Consider the following 19,063-nt stretch of genomic DNA (forward strand, 5'->3'; position numbering starts at 1 on the left):
CTAGTTTATTTGCTATAAAGGGGTGAATGTTAGAAAAGATTTTTTAAACTCACGAATTTCAGGCCTTAAAACCCATATTAATTAATGTTCTCGAAAAGCCCCTTTCCAAGTGAAAACTCACAACGAACCACTGTCAATTAAGCCCATAAGTCATAAGCGGCAGTTTCCATATTTTCTGCAAATAGTCAGTGCACAATGCAATGGCTTTATTTAGCCTTTGCCACACAGACTGCATCTTGACCATAGAAGCAGCCCCAACAAGCAGCCAGCACCATATAGTCGGTCACAGATACATCTGTATCTGTTGCCATCTGTATCCGCATCTAACTATCTGCATGGCAGTGGTAAATGTGTTCCACTTGGCTGACCCCCGATACTCTCATTGTAATGTTTAGCCACAAGCCCTGCTGTTGATTTGCCCAATTTCGCTTTACGGCTTTTGGAGGGAACAACTTGTATGGTACGCCCACCGATTCCGTAATTCCGAGAATTTATTGCAAGCGGTGGGCAGTGCAGACAGACTTTAGATGCCATAACTTTCCACTGGCTATATGCAGATTGTTAAATAATTAAAGCCATCGTGGGTGCCAAAACTACCGGCATTAATTGATTAATTGTTTTAGCGTGTTTTAAAACTTATTAGTTCCCTATTTCTTGGCCCTCCCGCACAAAGGTTGCAGTTGCCTCAAGTGGTCTGAATAGTTTGATTCGCGTGTTAGAACAGCGATTGCTGTTTTGGACTTGGGGCCAGAAACGTGTTTCTTCTGTTGTTCATCGTGAAATATGCAAATTTTCGAGCTTGAAGACTGAGTATCTAACAGATAGGCGTGCGTGCCGCTCAAAAACTCAATCGGACAGGTCTCAAACGAGCGTTTTTCTCTCAGTCTTTTATTTTTCTCTCTGTATACAGTATATCTCTTACCATATCTCAAGCTCTCTGGCTGTTGGCTCAACTCGATATCGGCGACGTCGTGCTGAAATCGTTGAAATCTCGCCAGTTTCATTTGAGCCGCGCTAATAACCGATACGCGACAACGGCTGACACAAAAAATTTACGATAATAACAACAACAAATAGTCACAGCAACCACAAACGACCAGCAATTTTTTGAATAATTATAAGGCGACGCTTTGATTGTTGTAAAAAGAAATTAGCAAGCAAGCCAGCGAAAAACGTGCAACGAATTTTATATGAACAACTACACAAAAGTTGAAGAAACGCAGTCAAAAAAATTTAAGAAAAAATACAACAAATAATTATAGTTCAGTTACGGTGGTACGAAACAAAAGATAAATAGACACCGCAGCACTGAAAGATACAACGAACCGAACGGATACAAAGAGAACACCCAACACGACCTTGACGCAAAGTCGCAAAAACCATAAAACAGAGAAGCACAAGACAAATGCTATAAAGACTAGTCATCAAAAATATAGCCGAAAAGCAACGAAATCAAAAAGAGAAAAACAGTAAAAAGTATTATTTAAAGTGTATTATTAATTATACGAAAAACGAAACCACAACGCCCCCAAAAAAAGAGTCAAACTGAACGAAAAAACAATTACGAATTTATAGCCTTAAGTTTTGTTTTTTTGGTGGGCGTCTGTCTCAAATGTGCCATAAAAATAAAGATAACGTGGAAGCCCGATTTGCAATTAACTAAATAAGTGAATATTTACCGAGGAATGTGGTGTTGTGTGTCGTCGAGGACCTTCGAAGAGATTGAGCAATGTTCGCCCCCCGAAACTCATCGCCGACTGCCATTTACGGCAAGGAGGATGTGGCCGCCTATGAGGTAAAGGTCGTCCACTCTGCGGATCGAAATGGAATCGGATCCATTTCAACTTTCATTTAACTGGCTAAGAAAGCAAGTTCTCGCTGGCTTTTCACTGGATTTTCCTTCCCCCTTTTGCATATTGGCCGGAGCAACATCCGCTTGGACATGGTTAGATACATGTATCCATGAGATTTCTACCCACTCTCGGCGTCTCGGACTCCACCGCATGATTCATTTCGCTAGAAAACTTTTGTCTCCGCACTTGTAATGGATTTTTGTGGTTTTTGCCCCGGCATAAATGTATATTCTATTTGAGCCCGAGCGGCTGCGATTTGTGCCCCCGGGGTAATTACAGGCAATTAGCTAGTGTCGGCAGCTTCTAAAACTCAAAGGAGGAATCTCAATAGAAAATACCAGTGCTATTGTATCTGAAACGAAAAAGAATCCAGCTTAATACGATTTCGTTCTATCGAAAATCTCTTGGCGTGGCTTGGATTTTGGCTTGTTTTCGCAGTCATAAACATTTTGCTCACGTAAGCGCCTTGTGGATACGATTGTATCTGAAGGTGTACTTAGCTGCCATTTGTATGTATTTCTTTTCTTACACAGAAAGAAATAAATATATTTGAATAAAATAAAAGAAAATTTCAATCTACCATTTTTAACCCCTTTAATAATATTAGAAAATTGGAAAAGTGTTTTTCAGTGATGAAATATTTTTAGCAATTGAATCACAATTTTTTTCTGTTTACTTGTCGTTATTTCTTAGCTCTTTTTATGAGGGCCATGTTCGGTGGTCGAGTAAGCCGATGAAAGCCAATTGGAAATGCATGAAACGTGGTAGGGCAAACCAATATAGCAAACAAAACCAGAAAATCTATTTGCCAAAGAGAACAAAACATGTTGCAGCTTAAATTTTGCATTTATTTATGCCACAATTTAATATTCATTTGATAAAGCCATGCTCAAAACTTGTTGACTTATCAGCCTTTCCATAACTCATGTCTTAATTATGCAAGAATTTCTTAACGAAAATCTTTTCCTGTTTGGCAATTTATTTATTTATTTATTGATTAAGCTAGTAGGCAATTAAGCCTGGCTTTTGTTTGAGGCGCCAATGGGCTTTTGGCTGCTGGACTGTAACCGAACTAATAATTTGCGGCATGCCATGTTTTCCACGGAGAGTCTTGATTGGCATAAATATAATTATTTATGAACATGTTCAATTATAAATATTAATAAAGTAATGGCGAAATGTAAGCCCCCTGGTACCATGTAAGCCCCAAAATAATTTATCGATTCGCAGTCATGTTTTGTTCTCACTGAAGAAGGCTTTAAATTTGCATAATTTTCAGCTTTTTGCTTTTGTGGCCTTAAGGTAAACATTTTCATTGCATGATTGTTGGTTGACACCTGTCCGCTGGAAATGCTTCAGCTTATTTGTGGCCTTTTTTCGCTCGAATTGTGGGCAGAAAATCCGAAATGCCTCAGACCGCCAAAAGCATGTGGGTTGGGCATAGAATTTGGTTGGCCACAATTGCAGCCAACAGCTGCGTGCATTGAACTTGGCCAAAACAATGAGCGGCAGACCCAGTAAATCCGGAGGCACTTCATTAACGAACGGTGGGCATTGGGCCAAAAGCCACTTGACCGAAAAGTGATTTGCCCCGGGCCTCTTGGCCAATTTTACGGACTGGTCATGGCCAAGATCTCGTCACTCGTTAAATAATAATTAATTATCATTTGACTGCAGCATCTGTCATACAAAATGGAAATTTGAGTTCTATTCCGATGGACATAAATTTCGCTACTACACCAAATATGTAACAAAAGAATTTCGCTTTGTTTGGCTTAGTTTGTTTTTTATATTTTTTGTGGGCTCTTTTGTATTTGGCAGCAGCCAAATTAAGCTTTGATGAATGGCGTGTGTTGACTTCCGTTTGGTCAAAAAAGAAGTAAATGTGTAAAATAAATGGAATTTAAAATACCTTTCGAACTGCGGCAGCTGTTTGTGGTAGGAAAAATGTTGGTAAAATACAGACAAGCTCTTAAAGAATTTGTGTAAAATATTAAAATTGAAAATTTAGTAGAAAGAAAACTTAAACAAATTAAATATTCTATATTAGAATTTTAGAAAATCATAAAAATATTTTATATTCCACTAAGTGGAAAGATATTTCAAACTACAAATATTTCCAATTTAATAACTAAATATTGAAAACTGGTAATCAATAAATAATTTCCAAGCAAATAAATCTCTTGAAATTATAAAAACCCATTAGCTTTTTTCCCTGCTTTTGCTTTGCCTAATTATCATTTGAAAACGAATTAAACACAGCAGTTGAAATCAAAGCTCACGGATTTGATTGCGCATACGCCCCGTAATTGCCTTGCTCCCTCGATATCTCTATCCACTTTTTCACTCAAACGAAATCGATGCCAGTTGGTCATGATTTTTGGGGGAAGCTGCGATTATAATTTTACAGTCATGGCTGGCACTTATTTTCATTGTTACCATACTTTAGTCATGCTCAGAAAATTTGTTTACAATTTCACGGCATATCAGTGTCATTAAAAATGCAAATATGCGGGAGAGGAGCGAGCGAGAAGTCTTGAAAACCGGTTCCCTAGATCGACCTTATGCACTAAAATATAGATTTTAGAGGCTGCGTTGGTGTGGCCCGAGATTCGCTTAAGTGAAACAAGCCAATAAAGTAGTGCTCGTAGTAAACAAACGCTGGCGCTACTTTGTTTTGTTTCGGTTTCTGTTTCTCTGACACTTTGAGATGATCTCAGCCGGAATGTATTCTCGTTTACGTTTGTCTCGGAATCCGAGTTTGCGATTCGCATTTGCGACGCAGAATTATAATCCAGCATCTTTTGGATGCCTCTCAGCATGCCAAAGTTGACACAGTCGTCTTATGGATCGCCCACTGTTGGACTCAGCCATGTATCATATATCATAACCAATATTCGATTCCAATGCGGTAGTGTTGACTTGCACTTCCTTCTCTCTAAGTATTGCTTTGCCATCGCTAAAAGTACTCAACCTGTTGTGTTCTGAGCCATGCGCCCCTTAATTGTTTTAGTTTTTATGGCTTTTTTTAATAACTTATAAGTAGCTCGGGCAAGATCAAGGTGAAGCTCTAGCGAGGCGTAACAAAGCGGCATTTAAATACAAAAAGGCATGTCGAAATACAAAGAACCATATTTGTTGGGTTTTAATGAATGAAATCATTAGGGTTCTTTGGGTAACAAGTGTAAATATATTTTAAACACTAGAAACTAAATTTACATTTCTATTTTCATTTACACAACAACCTTGTTGTTATTTATATATTATCAAACGAAATTTAAATCCAACTTTCACCCCTTATGAGGAAATCTATAACTCAACAATACCTGTTAATAACTATTGATGAAAAACGTAGCAAAAAACATTGGAAAATCATGTTAACATGCTGAGGCAATTTCTGCCGTTGTTTATGTTTATGTAAATCGTATAAGGCTGGGTTCGCATGTAAACAACATGATAAATGTGCGAATTGTATGCCTTAACAATTCACACAGCAAGTTAACTTCGTTTGGTTTTGTATTTTCGGCAAATATTCCACAAACGCCGACCTTGCCGAGAGCGAAAAAAATGGGTATAAAAACTTAGCAAATAAACTGGAACCCCCAAGTGATGTGATGTAATATCTAATGTTGTGCTGTTCTCTTTTCCTTCCTTCCAGATAAAACTCAAAAAGGTCTTGGGCCTGACTGTGTGCAGCAATGCGGCTCTGGATGTATCCCCAGTCAGCGGCCTGCTGGCCTATCCAGCTGGGTAAGTCTCATATATCTCAAGAATATTACGTATCCAACAGCGCCGCAAAAGGAAACCATCAGAACATCCAACTCATTTCCTTTTTGGCTCAGGGTAAAATTCAATTCCGCTGAATTTTGTGCTTTAAATTTGACCAGTAGCAAAAAAAAAAAATGCCATGAAAATGGTTGATTTAATCTCTCTTCAACTGTCGCAAATGCTTGCATTTTTCCCATCTCGTCGAGGAAAATCTGCGGCAACCAAGGGGGGAGAAAAGGGGAGGGGCTGAAGTGACATAATGTCAACGTGATTGCTGTTTTTCCGCACAGGATTTGCATATGTCACTGAATATTTGCTTGGCTCACAAAAGTTTATTACGCGGCGTATACGTAATAAACTGAATAATTGCAATTATCAATGACAGATTGGTTAAGCGAAAGCTTAGAGATAATGGAAGGCGGCGGGAAATGAATTGCCCTGACAGTTGATATCTCGGCTTAAGAAAATCCTTGCCAATTAATTAGGGATACAAAGTCAATTTATTCCATTTACTTTATCCTATTAAATCTGGACCTTTTTTCCGCATTGAAATGCCGCGCTTCTTTATCCTGACAACATTTCAATTATAGTGAATTAAGCCGAGGAACTCTACTAATTATGTGCATTAACAAAAAGGGCATATTTACGCTTCCATTGCGATGCAAAAGTTTTTTCTTGGCTCACACATGTATGCATAGTAGCATTTGCAAGCATGAATAAATAGAAAATGCTGAGGGTAATTTTTTTCCCAGACCTTCTAGGACTTTTTAATGCACTGTAATGCTTGAGAAATAATATGAATTGAAGAAAATATTTGTATATAGGTATTAAAATTCATGAAATAAAAAAAGGTTATTGACTTAAATTTTTAGTGCTAATTAGATTATACAACAAAACTTATATCATAGTTTGCTATACACCATCTAGAAGTGTATAAACCCTAAGTGAAAGATGTGGGCGTGATGCGCTCATTAACCGAGCAACAGTAGCAACAACAGAAATAAAACCAGGGAGGCCAAAGAGCAGCTTAATAATGAGCCAGGCGGGCAGGCAGTTAGCTTCTGGCACAAGAGGGTTAAGCGGCGGCAGGAAAAGGTTGAAGGTGGTGGGGTGGAAAATAAAGGGAACCCAGCAGAGCAGAACCTGCATCCTTGGGCACTTTCAATGTGTAACCAACTTAAAACGCCTGCCTTGGTCAAGGACGTCTTTAAGTGGTCAGGGTCAGTAGATAAATACTGTTGAGTAGAGGGAAATGCTAAATAATGGAAAACAAAAAAATTAAATTAGTATTTCTAAGCAATTTAACTTAGTCAAAGACTTCTCTTTAAATAGTGGGGTAGTAGTAGATATATACTATTAATTATAAGGATTGACAACGACTACCTTAATTACCTACCTTAACAAAATAAACTGAAAAATAAAAAAAACATATTTTAAAATATACATAAATAAAGATAAGATGATTTATAGAATGTTTGTGGTTCTAATAAATTATTTTATTGTTTGATAACATTTTTATACTTTTTAATGCTTTATTACTTTTATGTTTTATAATACACAGTCATGATGAATTATACTGACGATGTTATTCAAGAAGCGATAACTTATTTAGCATTCTAATTCATTTGGCAGTTAATCAGCAACTAAACAAAATGCTCTTAGTACATATAAACAAATTTATTCTTAGCAGTTGGCATATAACAATGCCACTAATTAATCATACTTGGTTTATCTAAATGTTTACTTATTATATATGGACTATTTGATTCAAAAATAATTAAATTTGGGACTAAATTCAAATTGTTCTTAGTTATGGTGGAACCTTGTTTCTAAGTACGCGTTGGATTTAAAAATAAATGTTAAATATATATATTTTGACCTATTTATTGACTAAAATATCTCGAATTTGCAGCTGCACGGTGGTGCTGTTCAACGCGAAGCGCCAGACACAGGCCTACCTGGTCAACACCTCCCGCAAAGCATTCACATCCGTGGCATTTTCGCGATGCGGTCGCTATGTGGCCACCGGCGAGTGTGGCATCAATCCGGCGATCAAGGTCTGGGAGCTGGAGACGCCCAACGGAAGTCTGGAGCACTGCAGCGGCGGCAGTGTGGTGGCGGAGTTCGTGGACCACAAATACGCCGTCACCTGTGTGGTGAGTCTAGGGACTTTTAATTTAATTTAACATTTTCTTAATTAATAATTATCTGCAATTATCCGCAGGCCTTTTCGCCCACTGGCAAGTACCTGGTTTCGGTGGGCTCCCAGCACGACATGATTGTCAACGTGTTCGACTGGCGGGCCAACCTCAAGATGGCCTCAAATAAAATCAGCTCCAAGGTAGCCGCCGTGTGTTTTGCCGAGGATGGCAGCTACTTCGTCACCGTGGGCAATCGCCATGTCAAGTACTGGTATCTGGAGGGAGGAAGAAAGGTGGGTCCTTCGATTTGTAAATGAAAAATCCAAAAGTTTGCACTGTTCTATGAGACAAATATTAAATAAACTAAATTTAAAGAAATTAAAATTGAAATTAACAATAATTTTAACTTTAAGTACTAATATAAAAGCCTGACTTTTCAAGATATATTGTTTAAATGCCTTGAAATTTAATAGCTTATCTTGCGAAACCCTTAACATACTGAATAATTTGTAGATATTTTGTAAATTACAAATGTAATACAACTCATGGCTGTGCGCTCTGCTGCTTTGAATATTTTATGAATCACTTTGTGCTGAAGGTCGAGAGCTAATGATTTACATCCCATTTGCAGTACAAGGATCCCATTCCCCTGATGGGACGGAGCGCCATTCTGGGCGATTTGCGGGACAACGACTTCTGTGCGGTGGCCTGCGGCAAGGGGATCTGTGCGGAGAGCACGTACGCCATCACGCGGCAAGGACACTTGGTGGAGTTCAGCTCCCGCCGCCTGCTGGACAAGTGGGTGCAGTGCCGCACCACCAATGCCAACTGTATCTGCGTGAACGAGAGATTCATTCTGGTGGGCTGCGCCGAGTCCATCATCCGCATCTTCAATGCGGCCACGCTGGAGTACGTGACCACTCTGCCCAGAACTCATTACTTGGGCGTGGATGTGGCCCAGGGCATCCAGATCAACCACATCATGTCGGTGCCGCAACAGGCCAAGTTCCCCGACTGCATCGCCATGGTTTTCGACGAGCAGCGTTGCAAGGTAAGCTCGTTAAAATAACTTTAAATTATTTAATTACTTATTTCATTTGTATTTTCCCCAGGTGAGCTGCGTTTACAACGATCACTCTCTATACATCTGGGATCTGCGCGACATCTCACGGGTGGGCAAGTCGCACTCGTTCCTTTACCACTCCACTTGCATCTGGGGCGTGGAGACAGTGCCATATAATGTGGACCGGGAGCCATCGCAAACTCTCCCGGAGGAGTGCTTCGTCACCTGCTCCTCGGACGACACTATTCGCGTCTGGGGATTGGATGGCTGCACCAACAATGATATCTACCGAAGGAACATCTACTCCAAGGAGCTGCTGAAGATTGTGTACAGCGACGAGGAGCTGCAGTTCATCAAGGATCAGGGATCTTCGCTATTCGATAAGGCTGGCAACTCCTCCTACGATGGACGGAATGGTGTGCGTTGCATCAAGATCAGTCCGGAACTGCAACACCTGGCCAGTGGGGATCGGTGCGGCAATATACGTGTGTATAATCTGGTCAATCTGCGCCTGCTCACCACCATCGAGGCTCATGAGTCGGAGGTGCTTTGTCTGGAGTACTCTAACGAGCGGATCGAGCGAAAGTTGCTAGCCAGTGCCAGTAGGGATCGTCTGATCCATGTCTTTGATGTGGCCCAAAACTATCTGTTGCTACAAACACTGGATGACCACAGCTCCTCAATCACCTCGATTAAGTTTGTGGGTGCTGGACTCAATTTCCAGATGATCAGCTGTGGCGCCGACAAGTCTATTATGTTCAGGAGTTTTCAGGTGAGTCTATATTGTGACTATTATACAGATTAGAAGATTATTAAACCAACCTCTTTTTACAGGGCAACATCTTCATGAGAGGAACCAATACCTCTGGGAAGACGACGTTGTACGATATGGAGGTGGACTCCAACTCCAAGCACATCTTGACCGCCTGCCAGGACCGCAATGTACGGGTCTACGGAACCCAGAATGCCAAGCAAACAAAAACCTTTAAGGGCTCCCATTCGGACGAGGGAAGTCTGATCAAGCTGAGCCTCGATCCCAGTGGCATCTATGTGGCCACCTCGTGCACGGATAAAACGCTGGCCGTGTATGATTATTACTCCAGCGAGTGCATGGCGAGGATGTATGGTCACAGCGAGCTGGTCACGGGTCTGAAGTTTACCAACGACTGCCGCCACTTAATCTCGGCGAGCGGCGATGGTTGTATTTTTATCTGGCAAGTGCCACACGATATGATTGTGACCATGCAGGCGAGGATGTCACAACAGCGCCTCCGTTCGGGACATGCTCCTTTGCCACGCCCCTTGGCTCCGATTTCGCCACCCGATGGTATCGCCCTGGAATCACCCACCAGTGAAATAGAGCAGCCGCAACTGCAGCCCAAATTTGGAGTGGCCGAGAGGTTTTCGGATGTGGGTCAACTGCCTCAGTGGGCGATGCGCAAAGCAGCAGCGGATTCTGACAGTGGAGCCCTGTCCATACCCACACCCATTGGTGGATCCACAAATGTACCTGCCATGCATGCCGCTTCATCGATGGGCAATCTGAGCTCGTCGCCGAGTCAACAGATGCCGGGACTGGCACCCCGGGCCAGGGGCAGATGGGCGCAGAGGAGCACTCAGTTGGAAACGGCCGATGACCTGCGCTCCAACTCGGAAAGCCCCCTGGGAACCGTTTCCTCTGTAGGTGGTCATAGCGGTGTAAATGTCCAGACCTCTGACTACAATAGTGCCTCTTCCAAGGACATAACGTACAATCAAACCTACTTGAGCGAGGACTCCTCCATCGACTCCGGCATGGAGACACGAAGGGGCGAACTCAAGTTCATTGGCAGCAGCAACAATGGAACGGTGGTCACTGTGTCCTCCGTTTCCTCGCTGGCTGTTTCTGCCTCTTCCAATGGTGCCATGTCAACGGGCTCTGGAGCTGCCCAACATCGTCTCCAGCTGCCGGATAAGCGGTTGAAGCCGGGTCTGCGCTTCGATACGCACACCCATGATCATGATGGGGATGTAGAGGACATCTCGGATGGGGAGAGAACTAGCTCCGACCATGGAATGTTTTACAACAACATGGCGCCCAGCACGCCAACGTAAGTATTGAAAATAAATGGTGAATTCAAAGTATTAATCCATGTTTATTTCTTGCAGAGATTTTAAGGTGACGGCCATGAACGAGGATGAGTTGCGCAAATCAGTGCGCCGCCAGAAGTTTGAGAAGGCCGGCCTTCAGCTCACCCCCTCGGCGCTCAGCGGAAATGGCAGTTCGCATACGGCGAGCACAGGAACCGGAACAGGAACCTCGGATACCGAGGACGAGGGCTCCACGCCCAGTGCCGAAAATGCCGAACGTTCGCTGGCCTCCACGCTGGGCGGCAGCTCGGAAAATCTCCCCCAGAGCAGCAGCAACAGCTTCCTGCATGCCGCTCTGCCCGAGGGACCGGGAATAGCAACGCCCATGGAACGGGGTGGCAGCAGTAAGAGATATTATTTCACCTTGAAGGAAACTTGTTTATGGATTTAACTGGTTATTTTTCCATTTCCCAGGTCGCCGCAGCATCAGTGCCAAGCACAACACGGAAAATGGTAAAAGCGTGGCCGCACCGCCCACCATCACCAAGTCATACACAAGCACCAAAAAGGAGGAGCTGCTGCAGGTCATCAACAAGGTCAAGCAGCAACTGGAGAATGTAAGTGTTGGGGCTCGGGAGTGCCCTTTCCCTCGGTGTATTTCAGAGCAGACTTTTCTGCTTCGCGGGTTTTATTCATCCCCGTTTTATTTGCCCATTTAATTTGTGTTTCTCTTTTGTTGTTGTTCTGTATTTTTATATGTGTCCCATTATTTGTTTTTGGTGTCTGGTCTGTCCTCCAATCTCCAACCCCCCACCCCAAAAAACACATGCACCCAAAAAATAAAACCCCTGCCCGATTTTGTGTGTTTAGGGTACGCGCAAAAATGGCAACACCAGGTTGAATGCTATTGCCGAGGTGAGCCGATTTAAGTTGGATTCCAAAGACTATTTCGCTTTTTTAATGATGCTTCAGATTTGCATATTTCCACAATGCTTTGACACTAACGGGCGAAAGATTAAACGCACTACATTCACTTAAAAAAAACTTTTGCATTTGTTTAAATCTTGAAAAAATTCCTTGTAATGTTTTTCATTAAAAAATGCTTTTAACAACAAGTATAATTGAAAAGTAAAACACTACAACTAAATATCTCGTAACCTTATTCCAAATTTAATTACCTTATTAGATGTTCTTATAAAAAAGGATTAACAATTAAAAAATAATACAAAAATTATTTTACATTAAATAATACACAAAATATAATTATTGCACTGAAAAGTACAACAAAAATGTTTCCCATTAAAAACTAAAAATAAATTTTTTGCATCGGCCGGGAATCGAACCCGGGCCGCCCGCGTGGCAGGCGAGCATTCTACCACTGAACCACCGATGCTTGGTGAAGCAAGGAAAATCAACTTCCTACAACATTCAGCTTTTTCTAAAAATAGCCTAAACTAGCGATTATAAAGGAAACTTGCTTGGTCACATAAGCCGAGTGAGCTAAAGATGTGCGATGCCCCTCACCCTTTCACTCCATTAAACACCACTCAAGCAGTTTGAGGAACCAGCAAACCACTCACACCACTAACTCAAACCGAAATCTTCACTCAAAGATCGGCCGTTTAACTTAGTATTACAATGACTCAACTTTTAAAAATGTTTTTGAGACTTCACCTTGTGAATATATTTGATTTTCTAAGTATTTCATTAATATATTTATTAATTGATTTTTATAATTCCCATTAAATTGTGCACCATTAACATATCGTTTTTGACTAAACCCGGTTGTTGTTACTTAAGAGAGTACTAATTAAAATCATGAATAGGTCACCATAATTAATAGTATATATTTTTTGACCCACAGGTAGGCCATAGACCCCTTCGGGGAAGCCATAGCATATCGGACCTGAGTCTGGCTGCCAATTTGGATGGATCGAGGAATGTGGGCGGAGGACCAGGACGTTACACTAAGCCGGGTAAGTCATTCGAAATTAGGGAAACCCCCCGATAAACCTAATTGAAGTCCCCTCCAAGTTGGAAAGTAGGCTAATATAACCAAAAACTCTCTCTCTCCCGTTGTTTGCTCTCTGTGTCTATCTCTTTCTGAATATTGCTCTCCCCCTTGCGATCTCTGTGGTAAAACTACTGTAATGCAATACTATTGTTGATAAATACTATGCCCCTTAAACGATATTTTAACTAACCCCATTAGTTGATTCCCCTGACACTTCGCAGTGTATTAGCTCCCAAAACACAACAGCAACTGCTGCCACTACGATTATCCAGCAGCAACATCATCAACCAGTGCAGCAGCAGTATCCATCGACCAAGGAGCAACTTCCACAAACCCAGCAGCAATATCAGCACTATGCTCCCCCATCTTCCCATCAGCATTTCTTCAATTGTGCCGCTCCAAAATCCAAGTTGCAACAGAACTTCCAGACAATGCGACAGGTTCAACAGCACTATCCTCCTTATCCACACCATGTGGGTGTGCATCAGATCCATCCACCTCCGGGGGTTCCATTTGGTGGATCCTCATCTGTGATGCGTTCACACTCCCAGCAGCAACATCATAACCCACAACAGCATCAGCAGCAACAGAGGGCTAAAAGAAATCCAGCTGGGAACAATAGACGCACTCCCAGTATTTTGAAGCACTACAAATCCTGTCCAGTATCTCCGGTCCACGAAGAGGTCGAGTGGTCTGCCGAGGGCAACGAACGTGGGGCTCTACTTGGCGAGCCCAAAAGGCACTCGGTTTATGCGGATGATGCAAGGACCATTTTGGATATGATCCATGCCGATACGGAAAAGATGATCGATGAGATCACCCGCAAGTATGGAGACCTGGATGAGCCCAGCATACCGGCTTCGTACTCGATGCCAGCGAATCTGCGAAACCTGGGAGGACTGGGGTCCACGGGTGACTCCACACCCACGGGCAGAACCACACAGTATTACGTTTACAGGGAGTTCTATCAGTGCGAGAGGAAGGTATCCCTTTCGGATATCCTGCAACCTGAGCAATTTGCCGCCAGCCAGAGGAGATTGGATGAGGCCCGGTTCCTGGAGACTCAAAGGCATTCCAGTGCCAGTTTCTTCCTCACCGGTCAGCAAAGTCAGGAGTCACTGTCCCTGCTCTCCGATGGCGATGGTCCTGGCAGCTACTGCAACAGTTTGGAAAGCGTTCTGTCCGACGAAAGTGATTGCCAGAGTGCTCCTTTGGAGTATCCGCAAACCCAGGTGGCTGTTCTGCAGCAGCGACATGCTGGCATCCGGAACTTTATCATCCACGGACCAGTGTCCAAGTCCTACGGGAATAGCCCGAATGCCTATGGCAGCTTCGATTACTACATGCGGCAACAGCATGCTACGACAACGGATAGCTTCGATGTCACCGGCTACAATCTGGAGCCACTAAAGCCACTGCCCAATTCCAAGACATATCCGCGAATAGCTCAGGTTCAGGCCTCCGAAAATATACCCACTTTGCGATCGAAGAACAAGCAATATAACTCAGGTGTTAACAAGTCCTTGAGTACGGACTTTGCCCAACAGCGTCAGCAAAAGAACTCAAATCCCATGCAGTCGGGACACAATCTGTTTGTGAGGAAACCCCTCAAACCCAAGCCACCGGTGCCGGCCAAACCTCAGAATCTAGTCAGCACTTTGAGCCACATGGAGAAGCAGCAGAAGCAGAAATCCCAGTCCAGAACTGCCAGTGTAGTCCAGCAATTCGAGCATAATTTGCAGAAGTTCGAAAGAGAAAAGCAACGCGAGCGGGATCAGCAGAGGAGGCCGGCGATGCGGAGTTCAGTAAGTTCGGGAGCTCTAGCCGGAGGATCGGCCACCCAGAGTTGCCTGAAGAAAGTCTCCCGTTTCGATACCAGCGAAAGCGGTCGAAGGGCCACCAGTGTGAGGCAGAGGAACAGGCCAAAGATCTCCGTGCGTTTCAACACGGTCTCGCAGATCAAGTATACGCCCAGTGCCAAGAGGGAGCGGGAAAGGCAGGCCAGGGAGGATGAACCGGAACCGGAAATGGAGGTGGGCAGCCTGCCCAGTGATTATGGCGAGCGCAGCTTCGAAATGTATTTCGCGGAGAACGGAAATGCTCCGGAAAATTTGGAGAATATGCAGACTCTCAAACTCTATACCAAACCGCAGCTGCAGGCAGTGGTAGATGAGATCCAACAAGAGAGGGAAAAGTACAGGAAAAACCTAGACAATGCTGGGAAAATCAGCGGAAAGGGGGGAAAGGGAGCTGCGAAGGGGAAAGGAGCCGGAGGCTCCACCAGCCATCAGTGCCAGAATATAGCCAAGAAGATCGACATTATCGAAAAGCTAATCGCCATGGAGGAGAACAAAATGGAGCAAATACGTTTGGCCACCGAGTCGCGTTTGAGACCCTTCAACTGCAATGCCAAGGAAAAGGGCTATGTGAAGAGTTTGACCATGAACTTTGACATGCTGGCCCGAGGGGAAGAGCCCACAGAAGATGAGGAGCTGGCCTCCAGAGATGCCTCGGATCTTTGTGCCTATGCAAGGAATATCCGCAGGAATTGCAGTTTGCCCGATGTCCTGGAGAGCACCGATTTCACTGGCATTTACAACAGCCAGGATGTGGAGCTAGCCAAGGAAGTGATAGCCGATGATGAGGGCGGCGATACGGCGAATCCAGAGATCACTGCCGATGGCACCGATCACGATGACATCGGATCCACTGTTGTTTTGAGGATGGAGCCAGGTTTGAGCCCCATTTCCGCCTTGGTTGTTGTGCCTCTTGAGTTTTCCGCCACCTTCATTTGCGCACCCACAGTTATTTAATGGTTTTAATTTTCCCTTTTGACCACCACCCCTCCATATCTCGATATCCTAGCACAAGAAATACCATAACCGCATGACCCGCACCGAAACTAATCTGTGACCCACTTTTCAGGCAATCCCAAAACGCTCAATCCCATGCCCATCGAGGAGTCCTCCATACGCCGCGCCTGCTCGCTGAGCGACCTGCACATGGGCAACTTTGGCAAGCGTAAGCACCCTCGATCTCATATAGTGGTTTATACTTTTGAAATATCTAATTGGTTATTTCTGACACCTTTTTATAGCTGGCAAATCAAATGGAACCCCACAGAAGCCGCAGGTCCAGCACCGAAATGGCAATATCTCGCGATCGGCCAGCAAAAGGAACAGTTTGCAGGGCAAAACTGGATTAGGTGCCTCCAGCAACTCCATGAATGTACTCAATCAGGGTGTAAGTACTACCGATTTGGGATCTCAATCAGTTATGTTTAGGAAAATAAATTAATTTTGGTTTTTTTCTTTTATTCAGAGTGATTCCGAACCAGAAGACAGCAATCGTTTGCGTAGTGCCAGCAATGGACAGGGCCGCAGCAACGGACCCATTGGTATATATATTATATTCATTAATATTTAAAAATAATCTATAGTAGTCTATTCCTTAACCTATAGCTGCCAATCGCCAGTACAGCAACAAGATCAACAATGTGAACAACAATCGTCGGAAGACACCAAACTATAGCAGTGGTGAGTTCACTTTATTCTAGTTTCTTGTAAACCCAAATAATAATTTCGAATCTCCCTTAGCCACACCCATGCAGGACGACTCTAGCTCCGAGGAGACGCCCAACAGCACTGTCAACAATAAGCCCATAGTGCCACCAAGGCCAAGGAATTTGGGCTTTGACCACAAGAGCAAGCTTATGATCAACAATAGTGGCAGCCCAGGCGGAAATGCCAAACAGAGAAGTGGAGTGACTTCCACGGAGGATTACGAGGGCACAGACCGTAAGAATATATCATAAGACATACAAAGTGGGATCTTAATGTATTTATTTTATCTTACAGCCGAAGCCCAAGTACACAATGTGATTAATAAACTTTATACGACTACCCAGGCAGCTATGCAGCTGCACGCAAATCTGAAGAATTCGCTGCTGCTGAAGGAACTGGAGAACGCCCTGATCATGTCCAGAAATATGCTGAGCAGCATCACCAATCGGTGAGATAGATTTATTTTTGTATTCCTGTTTCTTTTTAATAAAATATTCATTTTTATTCCAGACAAGCGGAGAGGGCAAACAACGGCGGCGGAGTGGGCGGGGGGTTGGGAGTGGGTGGTAGTGGGGGATTGAACCACGATCAGCTGAGCGCTGACAACGGAGACTATCTGATGATGGTCAACAACTGTGCCGATCTTTTGAGCAATTTACGCACGAAGCACAAACCCGATGACTGTGAGAATAACTCCTAGTGTGTAGAGCTTAGGCTAGACTAAATGACTAAACGATGGCAGCGGATCTGCGGGGAGGACTAACCAACACATATTTATTTAACGGAAACCACACACACACAGGCGAATGGCAAGCAAATCAAGCAACCAACCAACCACTAATTTGTAATTAACAACCATTCACAGAAGATGTAAATTTATTTTCTTAGTTATTATATCAAGTTGCGTAGCCGCTAAGTTCTCTGTTTCGTTTATTGTGCGCGTGTGCATTTCTTTTAACAATAATTTATATGGCAGTCGATTGCGTTTAGCTTGAATTAAATTCTGTAAATGTTAAGTTTAATGAGCAGTTTTTGTACGTGTTAAGTGTTATTTGAGTTTAAGGCCACGATGATAAATACGGAATGTCCGGACTTGGGGTGTCGAGCGAATTGTTACAAAGTGCGCTTAGTCTATGCCTTGTTTCTGTATGATTTGTATTCTCCGTTTTGTTTGTACTATGTTTGTGAATCAGTCAAAATGTAAAAGACAAAACTACGAGAAATGTGTGTCAAATTTGAATATTCCAAAATTGAAGTTTATACCCATATACTATGTATGCCTACTCACATTATACTTATATGCATCTAGACATGCCACAAATGATTATCTGAGAAATGCTTATGTGAAGAATCAAAGATATTTCAGACTTTTGATCAGAGCGAACATCTATTTCCAAACCATTTGTTCTGTAATTATTCTGTATTCTGTATTAGTTAATTATTCGATTGTATTTACAACAATTATAACACTACCTTTAAATATACATATATACCTAGATATGAACTTGAATTAGTCCTAAAATTTACATTACAATAATTTACAACTAAACGAAATGTATTAAAATTAACTTCAAATAGGAAAACACAACACTTACGATTAATTATGCTATCTAAACTCAAAACTAAACTTAAAAAAAAACAACTAATTCAAAGCGAAAATAATACATAATGCATAATTTTTGAAAACATTAAGACACGTTTCTTCTTTTTCACCCCTGTTTGCTGTTAACAACGAAATCGCCCATTCTGTTAACAACTAAAACCAGAGACCCCTTGGACTTATTGCCTAGCCAAGATTTTGGGGTCTCAGAACTCTAATTTCCCAGTGATCTGCCCATATGCATGTGTCATATGGCATCAGGATTCCAAAAAAACACCAAACATACCATGTACATAGGATGGGTTGCATTCGAAACAAAATAATATCCTCATACACACTCGATTAACACGACTAACTGGCAGGAATTGTGTATTGTGTAACATTTAAGAAATATGAAAGCCGTATAATAAAATATAATTCAACTTTTATCGGGCATAATAAAGTTTGGGGAGTCAATTACCGATCGTTTAAAATTACCTAGGCAATCAGGGTTTATTAAAGCCATCAAAGAGATGACCGCGCAGCAGGTGATGTAATCGCCCAACATGTGGAGCACAATCAACTGGCCAACCACCACCCAAATAATGGTATATCTCGGTTATAAGGGTGAACCTTTTATAAAGAAAAGTTTTTGCTAAAATATTTGAACTGTATTAGAGGAAACTGTGAAACACGTAACCTATGATTTGTACAAAATTTCGATTTTTTGCTACGAATCCCTGGTTTGGCATCCCACCAAGGTCCAGCCCAGAGTCCCACCCACCCGGAAACCCACTTCCCTCTCTCTTCTCCGACTTCACAATGTGAGCAGGCAATGGTTGTTCAATTTGGCGCTGACCCACGGCTAAGGGATGGCCATTGATACGGATACTTTTGGCAGCCGTCGGGCTTCAATTAACGTGTGTCAATATTGAGCTAGGCCAACAACCGGCAGTTCCTGTGCACTGGGGGTGCTGGTGGAGGGGTGAGGCGGTGCCGTACCACTCGATAA

General features: G+C 42.8%; 1 protein-coding gene and 1 non-coding gene across 14 annotated transcripts in view; one reads left to right on the forward strand and one right to left on the reverse strand.

The window, feature by feature from the left end:
* LOC108032533 (mitogen-activated protein kinase-binding protein 1) overlaps positions 1-18,500 on the forward strand; it is a 64,347-nt gene extending 45,847 nt beyond the window's left edge. For 3 of the 13 annotated variants that reach the window (XM_044094299.2, XM_017106394.2, XM_017106396.3), the window contains exons 3-20: positions 5,512-5,603; positions 7,534-7,777; positions 7,846-8,055; positions 8,394-8,813; positions 8,875-9,597; positions 9,660-10,915; positions 10,974-11,299; positions 11,370-11,512; positions 11,766-11,810; positions 12,760-12,871; positions 13,108-15,642; positions 15,835-15,930; positions 16,007-16,152; positions 16,231-16,306; positions 16,371-16,445; positions 16,506-16,706; positions 16,767-16,920; positions 16,983-18,500. In XM_044094299.2, coding sequence (XP_043950234.1) covers positions 5,512-5,603; positions 7,534-7,777; positions 7,846-8,055; positions 8,394-8,813; positions 8,875-9,597; positions 9,660-10,915; positions 10,974-11,299; positions 11,370-11,512; positions 11,766-11,810; positions 12,760-12,871; positions 13,108-15,642; positions 15,835-15,930; positions 16,007-16,152; positions 16,231-16,306; positions 16,371-16,445; positions 16,506-16,706; positions 16,767-16,920; positions 16,983-17,172 — 7,044 coding nt within the window. In that variant the 3' untranslated portion in view covers positions 17,173-18,500. Of the gene's footprint in view, positions 1-988; positions 1,796-5,511; positions 5,604-7,533; positions 7,778-7,845; positions 8,056-8,393; positions 8,814-8,874; positions 9,598-9,659; positions 10,916-10,973; positions 11,300-11,369; positions 11,513-11,765; positions 11,811-12,759; positions 12,872-13,107; positions 15,643-15,834; positions 15,931-16,006; positions 16,153-16,230; positions 16,307-16,370; positions 16,446-16,505; positions 16,707-16,766; positions 16,921-16,982 lie in introns of those variants that run through there. The other 10 variants (XM_017106397.3, XM_044094297.1, XM_017106401.3 and 7 more) reach the window with 8 other exon arrangements.
* On the reverse strand, positions 12,218-12,288 carry Trnag-gcc (transfer RNA glycine (anticodon GCC)). The gene has a single exon. It is a non-coding gene; the product is annotated as a tRNA-Gly (tRNA).
* Positions 18,501-19,063: the final 563 nt, after the last annotated feature.

The sequence above is a fragment of the Drosophila biarmipes genome, chromosome 2L (genome assembly GCF_025231255.1).
Source record: "Drosophila biarmipes strain raj3 chromosome 2L, RU_DBia_V1.1, whole genome shotgun sequence".
In the NCBI taxonomy this organism is placed as follows: domain Eukaryota; kingdom Metazoa; phylum Arthropoda; class Insecta; order Diptera; family Drosophilidae; genus Drosophila; species Drosophila biarmipes.